Source organism: Haemaphysalis longicornis, unplaced genomic scaffold, assembly GCF_048455015.1.
Source record: "Haemaphysalis longicornis isolate Haplotype H1 unplaced genomic scaffold, Haemaphysalis longicornis Haplotype H1 scaffold_12, whole genome shotgun sequence".
NCBI lineage: Eukaryota > Metazoa > Arthropoda > Arachnida > Ixodida > Ixodidae > Haemaphysalis > Haemaphysalis longicornis.
In genome coordinates, this window is record NW_027526225.1 from 33,518,789 (window position 1) to 33,532,642 (window position 13,854).

The 13,854-nt window shown below is 44.8% G+C and overlaps 1 protein-coding gene across 3 annotated transcripts in view; it reads right to left on the reverse strand.

Moving 5' to 3' along the window:
- LOC144162553 (receptor-type tyrosine-protein phosphatase kappa-like) overlaps positions 1–13,854 on the reverse strand; it is a 616,238-nt gene that overhangs the window by 399,427 nt on the left and 202,957 nt on the right. The window contains exons 28-31 of one of the 3 annotated variants that reach the window (XM_077693142.1): positions 12,300–12,449; positions 5,274–5,373; positions 5,107–5,183; positions 2,278–2,406 (exon numbers count right to left, since the gene is read on the reverse strand). The exons of the other annotated variants lie outside the window; for them this stretch is intronic. Of the exons in view, the coding sequence (XP_077549268.1) occupies positions 2,278–2,406; positions 5,107–5,183; positions 5,274–5,373; positions 12,300–12,449 (456 nt within the window). The remainder of the gene's footprint in view (positions 1–2,277; positions 2,407–5,106; positions 5,184–5,273; positions 5,374–12,299; positions 12,450–13,854) is intronic. 3 annotated transcript variants of the gene reach the window in all.

Consider the following 13,854-nt stretch of genomic DNA (forward strand, 5'->3'; position numbering starts at 1 on the left):
GTGTTTCTTTCATCTTGCATGTGCGAGTGCCTTATTGCGAAGTTTTGAACATGTCGTTTTAAGCGGCCACCTATTTTTGCTTAGTATCGTAAAACCAACCCAACGGGCTTTCCTAATTTTGTAGCGGGGGACGCGGGGGCTGCCGGGTAATTACACAGATGTTGCATGAATTGCACCTGTAGTTTTCTTTGCTCTAAACCAAGGGGAGACGTTGACCAGTGCCAGCGGTTGAGGAGTTTCGAGCGGTTATGATGTTACAAAGCGGTTGTTTTACGAAGCCTCTGTTTTGGGTACGTTATCCCGCTACGCCGTGGGGCTTTGCTTCGATCACTTATGTGGCTACGCCACCTGATTGTACCGCTGGGTCGAGAGCGTGACAGCGAACGAACTATAATGACAAGGCAGGAACCGACGTGTTGAAACCTCCGCCGTAAGGCTCCGGCACATGCGAGATGAAATAAATCACTACACGAACACAACTGCCGCGCGTGCTGCTTAAGGCAGAGGGCGCGCTTGCACGGAAAGGAGGAGAAATTTGAATTGCATTGGACAACACCTCTGTTCACTTATTCAATTGAGCAGTGAGACAGGGAGTAGAAGTACGTGAGATCTGGTAGCAATGAGCGGTCAATGGCAACGCAGCCCCAATGGTGGAATAATCACAGCTCTGCACTTCTGACCATTTTCCCTTTGAGTGGAACTGCTTTAATTTTTAGAAAGTAACCACATGGACGTCGATGCAACAACCTAGATAGCTTTACTAGGGCGAAAGAAATAGATGCCTCATCAAAGAGAAGAAAAAGCTGAAGCTCTCGTCGACGTTAACACTAACAGTACCAAAATGGCTGCCGCTGTTAAGAAAAGATAAATTTGGTTCGTTTGGTGGAGGGGTCGGGCCGCGAGAGGAGTAGCCAATTGTTCTAACCAGAACGCTAACTCGGCCCACTAAAAGTGAAACAAGAAATGGCCTGATTCCTGCCCCATGATAAGTGAATGCGATGGCACGCGGTTAGAATATCTGCACGCGAAGGAGACCTCTCTCTGTGCGGAAGCTGCTTTGTTAATTGCGGCCAGTCTGCCGGTCGGTGTAATATGCGTCAAAATGCCATTGGAACGGATAACGTGACGCGACATGATGCGGCAGTAAAAAAGCCTTTGGTAATTGCTGCCTTTTGCTACAACTCACACAATCACACGGAAGCAACCAAAAAGTATTTGTTCGAGAAGCCCAAGCGGTAATGTCCGCAGGACTCCAATAGTGTTCATACGGAGCAAATTTCGGAACATGTAGCACAACAAAGTTTTATTCGAATGGCTCTGATCCGTCTAGTTGGTACATCCTTCTGGAAAAGCAGCTCGAACCTGACACAGACCGAATAAAACAAAAATAAGGACACGCCGCTTCGATTACTTGGTTTCACTATTATTAGGTTATATTAGGTTTCTTTGGGTAAGAATAGGTTTCTTCGATTGATGTTAAAATAGGTTATGTCGATATATGTAACTCATTCAGCAGGCCTTTAAAGCGAATATACAGAGAAAGCTTGTTAATCCTAACCAAATGGGATGCCATCTCGGCTTAAGTAATTTATAGTTTGAACTAAAGAAAGTGAAAAACAAAAACAAAGCATGACCAAAATTGGTTACTTGAAAAACACCCGTATTTCAGTTTGCTTTTTTCCTTCAAGATTACTACCAGCCCGTTTCGCTCGAATAAAGCGAAAAGACTCTTATCGCTTTATTCAAAAGGGAAGACACGGTCGTCATTCAACTCAGTCATGACTTACCAGCGCACAGAAGCATGGGGGTTCAGTCTTTATTGTCCTCGTAGTGACTGCGTGTGGCAGGTTATGCACTTGTGACCTGAGATATGTGCGCATCTGACAGCGCACCATATACCAATGAACTCGCGGCCACATCAACGTATTGTGCAAAGAACACGCCTTACAGAACTTCCGCCATGTAGCTTTCAAATTGGGTAAGCCGAGTTTACTTCCTGCCTCCGTTCTTCTCCCCGTTCCGAAGTCGACACGGTCTCATGGGCAGGCAACGGGTGCGTGTCCCTGCTGTTTACCAGGCCCTAAGGTGCCGGTGCGGTTGGTTGCAGTTAGAATTTCCCGTGCCGTTAGCCAATCACGTTGAAAACAGAATCTGCTATTTACGTACTTCTATACAGCGTGGCCGCACAAAATGGTGCAGTTCGAATTACACATAAAATTGAATTACAGCTTTAATATACCGGTTTTCACCCAATAGATGTGTTCGCGGCATGCATACCTCATTTTCAAGGGGCCCAAGCGTGACGAGGGTGTTGGCTCTGCTGCCTGCTATCATCTCCCAGAAGTCGTCGATGGTTTCCTGCAGCGGCATTTGTGTAACCAAGTATGCGTTCCTCCTCTTGAATCCCTGCGGGAGAAGAAAAACACAACTGACTTCTTAAGGCCAAAAATGAAAGAAATAGCAAGCTAAATTAAATACCGGTACGTCACAAATTACGATGACTGAAATTCAGATAGGAGAAATTTATGCAGTCATTGACACACCTCACTCACTGCATTGTAATCATCCCCATCTTGCGCAGCAAGCACTGCCGCTATCAGAGCTGACCTCTTGAGCCCACATAAAAGAGTTCTCTCTCTCCGTCAAAGGCGATCCCGAAAATATTGACCGGAACACAAAAATAGGGTGTTTTCTCCCCATTCACGTCAATTAAACTGTGGCCTAATTACAGTTACAAAGTTTCGAAAGCTGGATTTGCAAATATGCCAATAGAACGCCGTTGTTGGACCTCCACGGCCTCTGTTTTCATTTCTGCGTGTTCTGCGTCATATTTTTTTGTTCCCATTTTAATCGTCCACGATTGTAGAACCAGCTTGGGCCTTCCACAAAGTACGTTGTTTTAGCCGCATTATCATGTTTTACAAGGTGTCACAATTCAAAGTGATTTTTTCGGCAGTTCTGCAAAATTGCTTTCACACGACATAGGAAGTATTGCAGCGAAGCTCCGTTTCTCTGCAATGCTTCTTCTGTCGTTCCCCTTTGCACTGTTTTTTTACTACTGCTGAAAACGTTTTCTTTGTAGAATGCTCGAAACAATGGTTTTATGCATAATATTGTGGACCAGGCAAAGGATCTAACCAAAAGTTATGTACAGAGTACAAGTTACAGAGTACAAAGTACAAGTACAGAGTACAAGTACAGAGTACAAGTAGAGAGTGAACAGTACAGCACAAGTTATATACAGATAATCTAGAAGGCGGATTCAGGAAGGCCTCTAGGTCGTTCAGCTCGTGCATTCTCTAGTCCGCCAGAGCGGCGTCTTTTGCAGCTGGCTGGGCTGCCCGCCTCCCCCTCAGCAATGGCACCTACCCACTTTGGGTGGATTGCACCTCTCGTAGCTGAGTCACTCCACACTGATAACCACCCTGTGACAATATTTTCCCGAATACATATAAGGCACAACATAAAATACATAATGAACAAGACACCGACCCCAAGAGGAAATAAAACAATGACTTTTCGACCACCGTAACGGGAGCCTTGTTCACTATAAATGCAGAGAAAGACAGCTAAGCGTTTAAGTAGGCTGAAGCCCGTGACCTAAACACCTTGCGTAGGCAGGGGGAACATTGCCGCCCTTGGTGTTGAGAGTGTTTTTGTTCGTCTGTATCATTGTATATTAAAGATAGCCTAGAGGGGAAGTCCTTCTCGGTTGCAACAACACGCACCTTGCCCCAGTATATTTCATGGAATATGCGATAAGATACCTTGAGATAGACTGTAACATGTGCATACCATGAGATAGACTGGGGTTAGGCACGCGCTGTCGCCACCGAGACGGACTACACCTCTAGGCTGTATGTTGAATTTATATAGATACAAAGGAACAAAAACACTCTGAACCACAAAGACGACAATCTTCCCCCCGCCTAGACAAGGTGTTTAGGTCACGCGCTTCAGCCTTCCTAAACTCTTAGCTTTCTTTCTCTGGCTTTAGTGTGAACAAGGCTCGCAGTCGGGGTGCCAAACCGTCATTGCTTTATTTTCTCTTGTGGTCGGCATCTTCTTTATTGTGTATTTTAATGTCTTTCCCGACCAGACGGGCGTCCGTCGATGCCTCGATTTTAATGCGCAACGCTATTTTGAGTGACCAGGTTTAGGGGAAATCACCAAAGTGGGGTAAGTTTCTGTGAAGAAAAAGTTGACGTTTACCTCAAATTAGCAATACGGCTACAAAGGTAATCCGTACAAAGGTAAACCTCGGAAGCTTCGCAGTTGAAGAAAAATTTCTCCTGGTCGATGATTCGAACCCGGGACCACTGCCTATCCAGGCCAGTCCCTCTGCCAAGTCAGCTAACGAGGAGGCTAGCTGCTTGTAGCGCGAGAGCGGATTGATCGACAACTTGAAGTCATGGACAGGACGAATTCACCTGGGGAATTTCTGAGGAAGCCGTACACCTTTACTGTGTAGCCGCTCGGCTGCATTGACATGTATGTGAATGTTTCCTGCCCCGGTATTTTGTAAAATTGTTTAACTACCTTGGCACCAAATCACGTTGGGAAGCGGAATGAAACCAGCAGTGTGTTTTGTGCGAGGCCATTTGATTACTTTTCTGATTTCGAAAGGGATGTTAAGGGGAAATGTAACCATAAAATTTAAAACATTTTTAATACTGTCTATTAGAAAAGTATACAAGCAGTGGACGATATATAAGCAGCGGTGTAGTTGCTAATTTTTCAGTGAAAAAATACCGGTTAACGCACCTGGCAGATCCCCAACAAAAAATAGAAGGGGTAACTTGGTACAAACACTGGGCTGAACAAATATCACCAAATATGTTTTCTCAAAACAAAACCCTTATTTCTGACGATGTGACTACATTTAGCTCGACTCTGCATTGTTCGGCGTTGGGTTGCCATACGCATACGCTAGATAAAAATATGTGACCCAAAGAGGTTAGAAAATTTGAAGCACGATTATCAGGCTTTAGTATCATGCTTTAAGAAAACATCTGAAAATATGCTGGAGCTACGGCCTCCTTGAGAAACGGCTGCCATTTTCGCATCAATATAGAAGTCATTTTGCTGGAAGCGATGGTTGCTTACATCAACGTATACGGCGTTGATGTAGTCCGTCTTCGAACCGTCAGATGTTGCCCTCAAAAGGGGCCTCCGACTGTCACCTGGAAAGACGGCGTAGAATTTGAAATGTGATTCGGATAAACAGTTGCCAGCACCGAACGTAGATGAATGTCTAGGTTTGGGCAACGTACGGGCCAGTATTTCGGACGAGCGATTCTTGGAAGCGTTTTCAGCGTCGCGAGCGCTTCTGAAGTCCTCCGTACCTGGAAGGAGACATATCCGCTTGAGGTCCTGCGCGAATAAAGAATGGGATCACAAAGATGTTTTAAACAATCGGATCTCTTTTATGGTGGCTCAGATGTAGTACGAAAATTCAGGGAGGTGGCCAATACTTAAATTAGAAGCGACGAACATTGAATAGCATGAAGAGGCCTTGGGCTTATCGGAACAACACATGTCTGTGGGTTTTATTAGAGCTACCTGGAGGCATCTGACATATAGCTAACTTACTCGCTCCTGTACAAAATCGCGCAGCCCGGTTCATCTACTCTGTGTACTCTTATCATTCCAGCGTTTCCCAACTTAAAGCTCGTCGCCCCCTCAACAACCTGCAATCACGTCGTTATATATCTCGACTGTGTCTTTTTTACAAATCTTCTCACGCTTCTTTTAACGTTCCAGCCATCTTGCCTGCTCATCGATTATCCAGCCATACAAACCATCGCCGAGCCGTTTATCCTCCGCCAACACAAACTGCTGCTCATCTTTGCTCCTTTTTGCTGCAACCGCCCGAGACTGGAACAACTTGCCTGCCTTCGCAATGCCCAGTCTGACCCACATCTATTTAAGACTGTTGTTGAATCGATAATCTGTTGCTAATTATGCCCATCCCTCATGTAATACCCCGACAGGGGCATGTGACGTATTCTAAATAAATAAAAATAATAACAAATAAATAAATAGTAAACAAAATTCCATAATGACTCGGTAAGGTTCCTTGTCAGTAATATATTAAAGGCGCTGAACTGTGCGCCACCGGCGTGGTTTCTAGCCGTACTAGTTCCTTTACTCCACTATGTAAACCCTATACCGCAGTATCGTATACTGTATCTATACAGTATACTGTATTTGCACGGTATACCGTAGTTATTGGAGATTTGAATGCTAAGGTAGGCAGTTGAGAAGGCATTTAGGAACTATGATCTGGGTTGTAAGAATAACAGGGGTGTCTTATTTGTCGAGTTTGTAGAACGGCGTAATCTACGCTATATAAAAACCTTGTTCCACTAACGGGAGAGCCGGAAGTGGACGTGGAGGACACCAAATGGGAAGAGTAACAATGACGTAGACTTCATACCGTGCGATAATTCTGGCGTCGTGCAGGATGTGGAAGTGCTGAGATGGGTGAGGTCTAGTGACCACCGTATAGTAGGATCTCGATTTAGGGTAGAATTTAAAAGAGAACGTAACAAGATAGTCCGAAAGAAGCCGATCAATGAGGTAACAGTAAGCGGGAAAGGCGCAGAATTCAAGATCGCGCTGCAGAACTGATATTCAGCTTTAACCCACGAAGCAGAGTTTACGACACGCGAAGTTAACAACATGCTTACATGCAATATTACGGAGTGTATAGAAGTAGTCGGAGGTACGATTGCTTGGCAGGACAGTGGTAAACTTTTCCAGAGGAGGAAATGTTAAATTAGGAAACCGCAAAGCATGGCAGTCTCCACCCCACCTGACAGAATAGAATGTCGGAGCATTCGAAGTTTCTCAATAAGTGTAAGACAGCTGACACACCGAAGTATGAATATGGAGAGGATTGAGCATGCTGTTAAGAAACGAGTCAGCCTGAAAGCAGTGAAGAGGGGTCTAGGCATAGGGAAAAATCAGATGTGTGCACATAAAGACAGGAAGGCAATGTCATCCCACATAGGAATAAAATAGCTAAAGTAGCCCAGGATTGCTAGAGATCTGTACAGCAGAGGCGACATCCTTGATAACAGCGAAGGGGGAGTAGTTCAGATGAGGTAGAAAAAACAAAAAAATGTTCTGAAAGAAATTCAAGGGGGCACATCACGTGGTGGGGATTGCATTACACTACACTACACCTCTTGAATTATGGCGGGAAAAGTGTACAAGAAAACTGGCACATCAGTATACACAATACCTAATCAGCTCAAGTGTACCGGATTCTTGTGCGAAAGCAAACATCATCCTTAAAGATATGAAAGGTGACATGAAGAACTCAAAAAATTACAGGCTGATCAGCTTACTGTCAGCCGCCTACAAGGTACTTACCACGGTAATCGCTAACTAAATTTCTGCCACCATAAACTTCAGTCAACCTAATAAACAAGCAGGGTTTCGTAATGGCTATGAAACAATGGTACATATTCACACGATCAATGAGGCAGTAAGCAATTCGCGGAGTATACTCAACCCCTATATAGAGCCTTCATAGGCTATGAGAAAGCATTTGACTCGGTCGAAACCTCGGCACTCATGCCGGAATCGTGGAAGTAGGGTATTGACGAGCATTACGTCAGAATAAAAGAGGAAATCTACAATGGGTCCGCAGGTACCATAGTAATCCATAAGGAGAGCAGTAAAATACCTACAAGAAAGGGCGTCACACCAGGAGACGCAATCTCTCCAAGGGTATTCACAGCGTGTTTACAAGAGGCATTCAGAAGATTGGCTTGGGAACAGGCGGGCGTAAGGGTAATGGAGAATACCTCAGAATCCCCAGATTTCCTGATAACTTTTCCTTGCAAAGTAACTCGGAACACCAATCGCAAAGCACGAATTGAAAAGCAGAGTAGAATCGTGGGCCTGGCAATTATGTGCACAAAACTAAAGTAATTCTCAATAGCCTCGGGAGAGCAGAACGGTGTGAAAAAGATGGAGAGGGATTGGAAACGGTCAGCGGATATATGTACTTAGACCAAGTAGTGAAACCCGAACCAAACCATCAGGCAGACGTATTAAGAATGATTGCGTAATCCGGCCAAATTGCTTAAGACAGCAATTTGGGCTACTTGGTATATACGGACAGTGTTTTAAAAGCGAAAAAGGGTCGAGGACGAAGAAGAGATAGCATACAGAACACTCGATAGACTTAAACTTGTTTGTCTCTTGTTTGCGAGTGTCTTATTTGTCTCTTCTTCTTCGGCCTCGTCGCTTTTTTTGGTAGTGAAATGCAGTCATTAAATATTAGCTCACATTTGATAAGTGAGAAAAAAAGAATTGGCTCCAATCCACGCTGTGAAGGTGGTTGGAAAGCAAACATTCAAAGAACACCCCCAACAATTGCCCATGCGCCGTCCCTTGAATTACCACACGTGGGTTAGAAAGAGCGAAACCTGAGATTCTGCCAGCCGTTACCAGAAAATCGTGGGGGCGGCGTCCCAAAAGCCGCAGCAGCGTCGGCCACGCCAATGTAGAGCGGCGGACGCCGTCACTGTATCCCGGTTGTGAGTCGGGAGAAAAAAACAGAGAGGAGCGTCTTTCGAAGGGTGAGACAGCGAAATCTCGCCATTCTGATGTGCAAGCTTGGGGCTCACAAGCGCAGACACCGAAAGAATTCGGCATGTGAGATTAGTGATTCCCATTTATACCGATTGAAACAAGTTAGTTTAATAAGTTTGAGAATTGCAAGAAAGCTGAGGAAAGTTTTATAATCGCTATTTTTCAGACCCACTTGCTCCTTTCGTCTATTGTAATACGTCTCAAAACACAACCGAATTGGTATTCAACAATTTAGAAAAGGGAGAGACATTCGGCAAATAGTGCGGAAAAGGTAGTGTTTCTCTAGCGGCTACATGTCTGTATGTGGGTTGTATATTTCGTTCCTGCAAAACAACCCTTACCATGTCTACGGAAACACCACTTAATACCGTCTTGTGCGAGTTACCCTGGAGGAACTGTCCAACAAGTTAATCAAGCCGTGCAAAGGCAGGTGAAATAGACCCGCAGCAGCGCCAAAACAGACCGAAATCAACCGTAGCTACAGCAGACGACAAAGCAGACGACGCCGCCGCCTGTGAGCAGGCGCTTCCGCGTGGGGAACGCTGTGGAAATTCGCCCCGCCATCTACAGTGGGCTCCATGATTGAAACCTTCCTCCACCCCCCCTCTAACAACCTGCTCCGCCGCGTTGGGAGTTTGTTCTTCTGCAAGGCAAAGAAGAACCGTTGGCTGGCAGATGTAGAAGGCTTTGCTTTAGAAATATCTACTGCTGGCACTAGCGACGCAAGGCGGGAGAAACACGAGATCCGGCGGCCCCTCTCCCTTCGTCGGAGACCGCACGTTTTCACCTCTCCCAGAGTGGACCGCGCTCGCACGCATAATAACCCGTGAAAACCAACTTCAGGAACTCGGCGTCGATAGCGCGAATTCGGCGTCTCTGCCAAACACATCAAGTGTGAACGCACGTGAACTGGCGAGTACAGCAGCACGCGAGAGATCACACCACGAACGTTGGACACAGTGTTCCCGAAGATGGAGCTGGCCAACGCTGGGCGTTCCTCACGAGGCGCAAGCTTACGTGTTCTAGGTATTCTTCTTGGTGTTTTCGAGCCATGACGTGGTGCAAGCCCACGTGCAAACTTTCTTTACGACGGGCGCTCACGTGCGCTTGGTATCTGTTCTTGATATTTTCATCTGTCACAGACGCGCGTCGAAACTAAAAGCTTAAACAGCTTTGCTTTTGAAAGAAATTCTCGTTTGTACAAAACTGGTTGATCCTGTAGCTGTTACTGACGTAACCATGCCATGTTGTGATCACAAATGCACAGTGCAGCGTAGCTTGTGGAAGTATCGTAGACGAAGAATAGGAGAGTGCAATTTTTGTTTTGATTTAGTTTTAAACTAACCGCACTTCCCTGGCATTATGCTATTTCTCAATGAGAAACTATCAATAATACAAGCAAAAGGTGTTATTTCCGCATTCTTAGAACGCAGGAGCGAAGATAGGAGAACAGAGTGCGATGGAGTAACTTTTAGGTGATTTCTCATTTAGGCGCACTAGAAAAACGAAGAGAAAAGGAAGAAGAAAGATATCTTTTTGCAGGATATAACGTCATAAGAGGCTTATTTTTCACATGTTAAACAAGTACAGTCAAACCCGGTTATATCGAACTGCTCGAAAAAAACTGCCCGCGAATTCGATATATGGCAAAATTTGATATATGCATGCTGAAGAATTGGACAGCATAAAAGCACCTACCGTTTATGAAAGCTCTTTATTAATGAAACAAACTCACTTCCGCACCAAGTAGTCTTTAATTTTCTTCTATTAAGCAGCTTGGCTGCCTGCGAAGCTGGCAGCGAAGCTCGTCGTCGAAGCGTGTCGTCGACTGCGAAGCGCGTCGTCGCCGCGAAGCCACGGCGATGATGGACTACTTCTCACCATGTCCCACTCTGTTTATAATTTCCAGCTTCACGGCGAAAGGCAGGTTCTGTCGCTTCGCCCTAGCCATCACGGCTACACAGTACAAGTCCAACACATGCCGACAATTCGAACACTTCGAACGCAAAAACAGCAAAAAGAACAACGCGCGGCTCTCCAGCGACCAGAGAACTGGAGTGACAACAACCTGTGATTGGCTGTCTGAGCAAATGAGGCGGGAGGGCCAGGATCTTTGTTATTTTGGGGGTCGACGGCGGCTTCCCGACGCGGAAACAGCCCGAGAGAGAGAGGAAGAGAGAGCGAGGAAGAGAGAGCGAGGTGAAGGAGCTGCACAGGAACCGCCGGGCTAAACCACTTTTCGAGGGTGTGTCGGCGGGTTTGTCCTCCTTTGCGAGGGAAAGCCAACTTATGGGGGGGGGGGCACTTTTGCGCCGCTGGCGTTCGATATATCGGTAGTTGCTGATATTTCTGTTCGATGTAAGCGTACTTTTTGCTATACATTCTGATAGAATACATTCCGTGCGCAGAAATAGTTCGATATAGAGGATACTTCGATGTAAACGGGTTCGATATAGTCGGGTTTGACTGTAACATAAATATTTGATGTGGTGGCGTACAAATGTTGTATATTTAGGTACGTTACAGTCCACACAAAGACATTTCAACCTCCTTATAACAGTCTGTGACAACTATTTATTTTTTTGATTACTAGAACCCGATACAGAAAAAACAGGAGCATTTTAAACCATATTGCGTCATCTCCCTAATGCTTTTCGAATACTCAAAGTGAGTGAGATAATGTTTGTTTTGAAGCGGCTATGAATGACTCGAAATGGGCAACAAATGTAGAAACACTCGTGTCAGGTTATTGTGCAACCATGTAAAAAAGACTACCGTGATTTTATTAGGTATTTGTACATAACAATTTCTTCAGTTTAATCAATAGGACAGGTTAACTTTTCAATTGAGTCCTACTTTTTTAGGGTTCTGTTAAGAAGGCCTCAATGAACGCCTTCATGTGCGTTTTGCGAAAAACATTTTCCAAACGATGTAGCAAACATCTTCCAAGATATGTCATCTGCTGCCGCCGTTGCACTGAGGATCACGTGGATTTTGGCGACTACCGGCACGCGGGTTTTGGAAGTGGGACTCGGCAGTTCTTTCTCTCTTTCTCGGTCTTCCCCTTTGGTGGAGGCTACGAACCAAAGCGCAAATCTGCAGAACTGTACATGCATGCAAAGTGTATATCCTCCTTTCAACTCCGGCATTTCTCTTTTACTGCGCATCTTACTAAAATTGATTATCGTGTGGTTGGAAAACTATAGACTTCTTGGGAGTTTCTTTCGTTTTGTGCCACCGTTCTTGAGGTTGTTGAATTATTATCTTATATTTTATTTCGCGCTGCGTGTACACAGAAACTAGTTCCAGAAGCTGCTAAAAGCAATAAATGTTTCCCTCCTCTTACTACCCCCCTTTTCAACTTGACGTTTCTCCTTCTATCAAATTATTCTTTTACATATCATGAACAGTATGTACCAAACTCCTGCTGAGCCACATGAACACCTATACAGGCAATATCAATAAGGTAAATAGTCAACAGACTATCATCACTTCACCACGAAACGTTTTTACGAAGAAAAAAGATTTTAACTCTTGCATGATGTTCCAGAACATGTGAATGACTTCCCACCATTGTCCTGTTCATAGTCCAAAGACAGCTCCATCTAACCACAGGCTGTATTTCCGCACTAAACCAGTTAGACACACTAGAAAGAAAGTTTCGCCTAGGCCATAATGTTAGCGTTTACCTCAAACTCCAGTTCAATCACGCTCTTTCCAGTTGCAGCAAACTTGGCTTTAAGCTTCGGGTAGAGCTTGAAGAATTCTCCGATCGACAGGTTGTGCTTCTTGGAGCAAAGTATTTCCACCAGAACTTCGTAGGCAAAGATGTATTGTTCCTGCGAGGTTAGATAACGACAACAAAAGCTTTACAATACACTCAAAATATGAGTAGCTTGACCGGCACGCGTACAGTTCTCAGTATACTTCACTCTTACGAACTACTTCAAGGAGTTCCTGTAAATGTTGCTGCTAGTATTACAATATTGCTCAAGCCAATCTTGCGGACGGGGAATGGAGCGTTACTTTCCTGGCGACCAGTGTCTGCTTTTGAAGGGGGTTTAAACGTTTGGAAGTAAAAGTGAACAATTTTTCTACAAATAACTGAATCACAATACAGCTAAACCTGGATTTAACAACCTCTATATAAAGACTTTCTTGATTTAAAATTTTTAAATTTCTATTGCCAGCCCTATTGGAGCACATGTGTTTGCGACCTCTAAGTAGCAAAGGCGCTGTAACCCTTTACCTTAATGTAACCAATTCTCCGCGCTGATACGCTATTGTTTTTGTGACTTTTCTAAAAAATCAGGTGGAGAACCACACTAATATAGCGAATTTCGTCCGCACCGCAAACTACCGGTCGTTTCCACGTGCGAGTGTAGTGTCGATTAGATGCTACGCCTGCCTGTAGGCGTGTCGTTCCGCGGCCGTCCCACGCTATCTGTGGAGTCCGCTCGTCGGTGGTAAGTTTTGCTGCCAGAAAACAAAAAAGCTTTGCCTTGCCGAAACGCGCTCGAAATTTTAAATGCCGTGTCCGCCGGCGAGAAACAAGAACGTAAACGCCCGGTACAGTATACCAATAAGCACCCTATTACATATTTTAAGTGCGCGGATACCATCAAGGTCTTGAAAAGGGGCCTTTTCAACATGTTTGGTCCTTGAAACGCGTTAAAGCACCTAAAAGTGTCAAAAGGCAAAAGTGATGCTTAGGTTACATTTCTGAATACGCGGGTAAGTGCGATTGCTTCTTTGGAGTACCGTCTTGTGACTGAGCATGTGGGAAAGTAGCACGCGTCAATCCCGCCTTTTTTTGTGGGATAAATCCTTGAAGTGTGAATTAACCTTCGCGGATGCCTCACATTTTGGTTTCGTTTCTTCTTCTTTCCCGGATGCCTCACCTCGAAACCTACATGTAATCGAAATTGCGAATTTGCGCAACTTTGTTTTGTCCAGGTTTAAACTGTTTATTTTTTATAAATATATTCTTGTTTAAAGAACCTTCCTACTTGAAGGACACATTTATAGATGTTTTTGTTTCTACATGCAACCGTGGAATATCACGCATAGCTGCTTGGACTTCCCTTTGTTATTAAAATCAGCATGCGTAGAGCTGATTCTTCGTAACGTTTCGGCAACGAGTAAAACTTGTACCGGCAGAGCGTAGACAAAAACACCAGAGCGGCGAACGACAGTTACCATAATTACGTTTTTATGATTGAGTTTATGTTCGTCGAAGTTGTC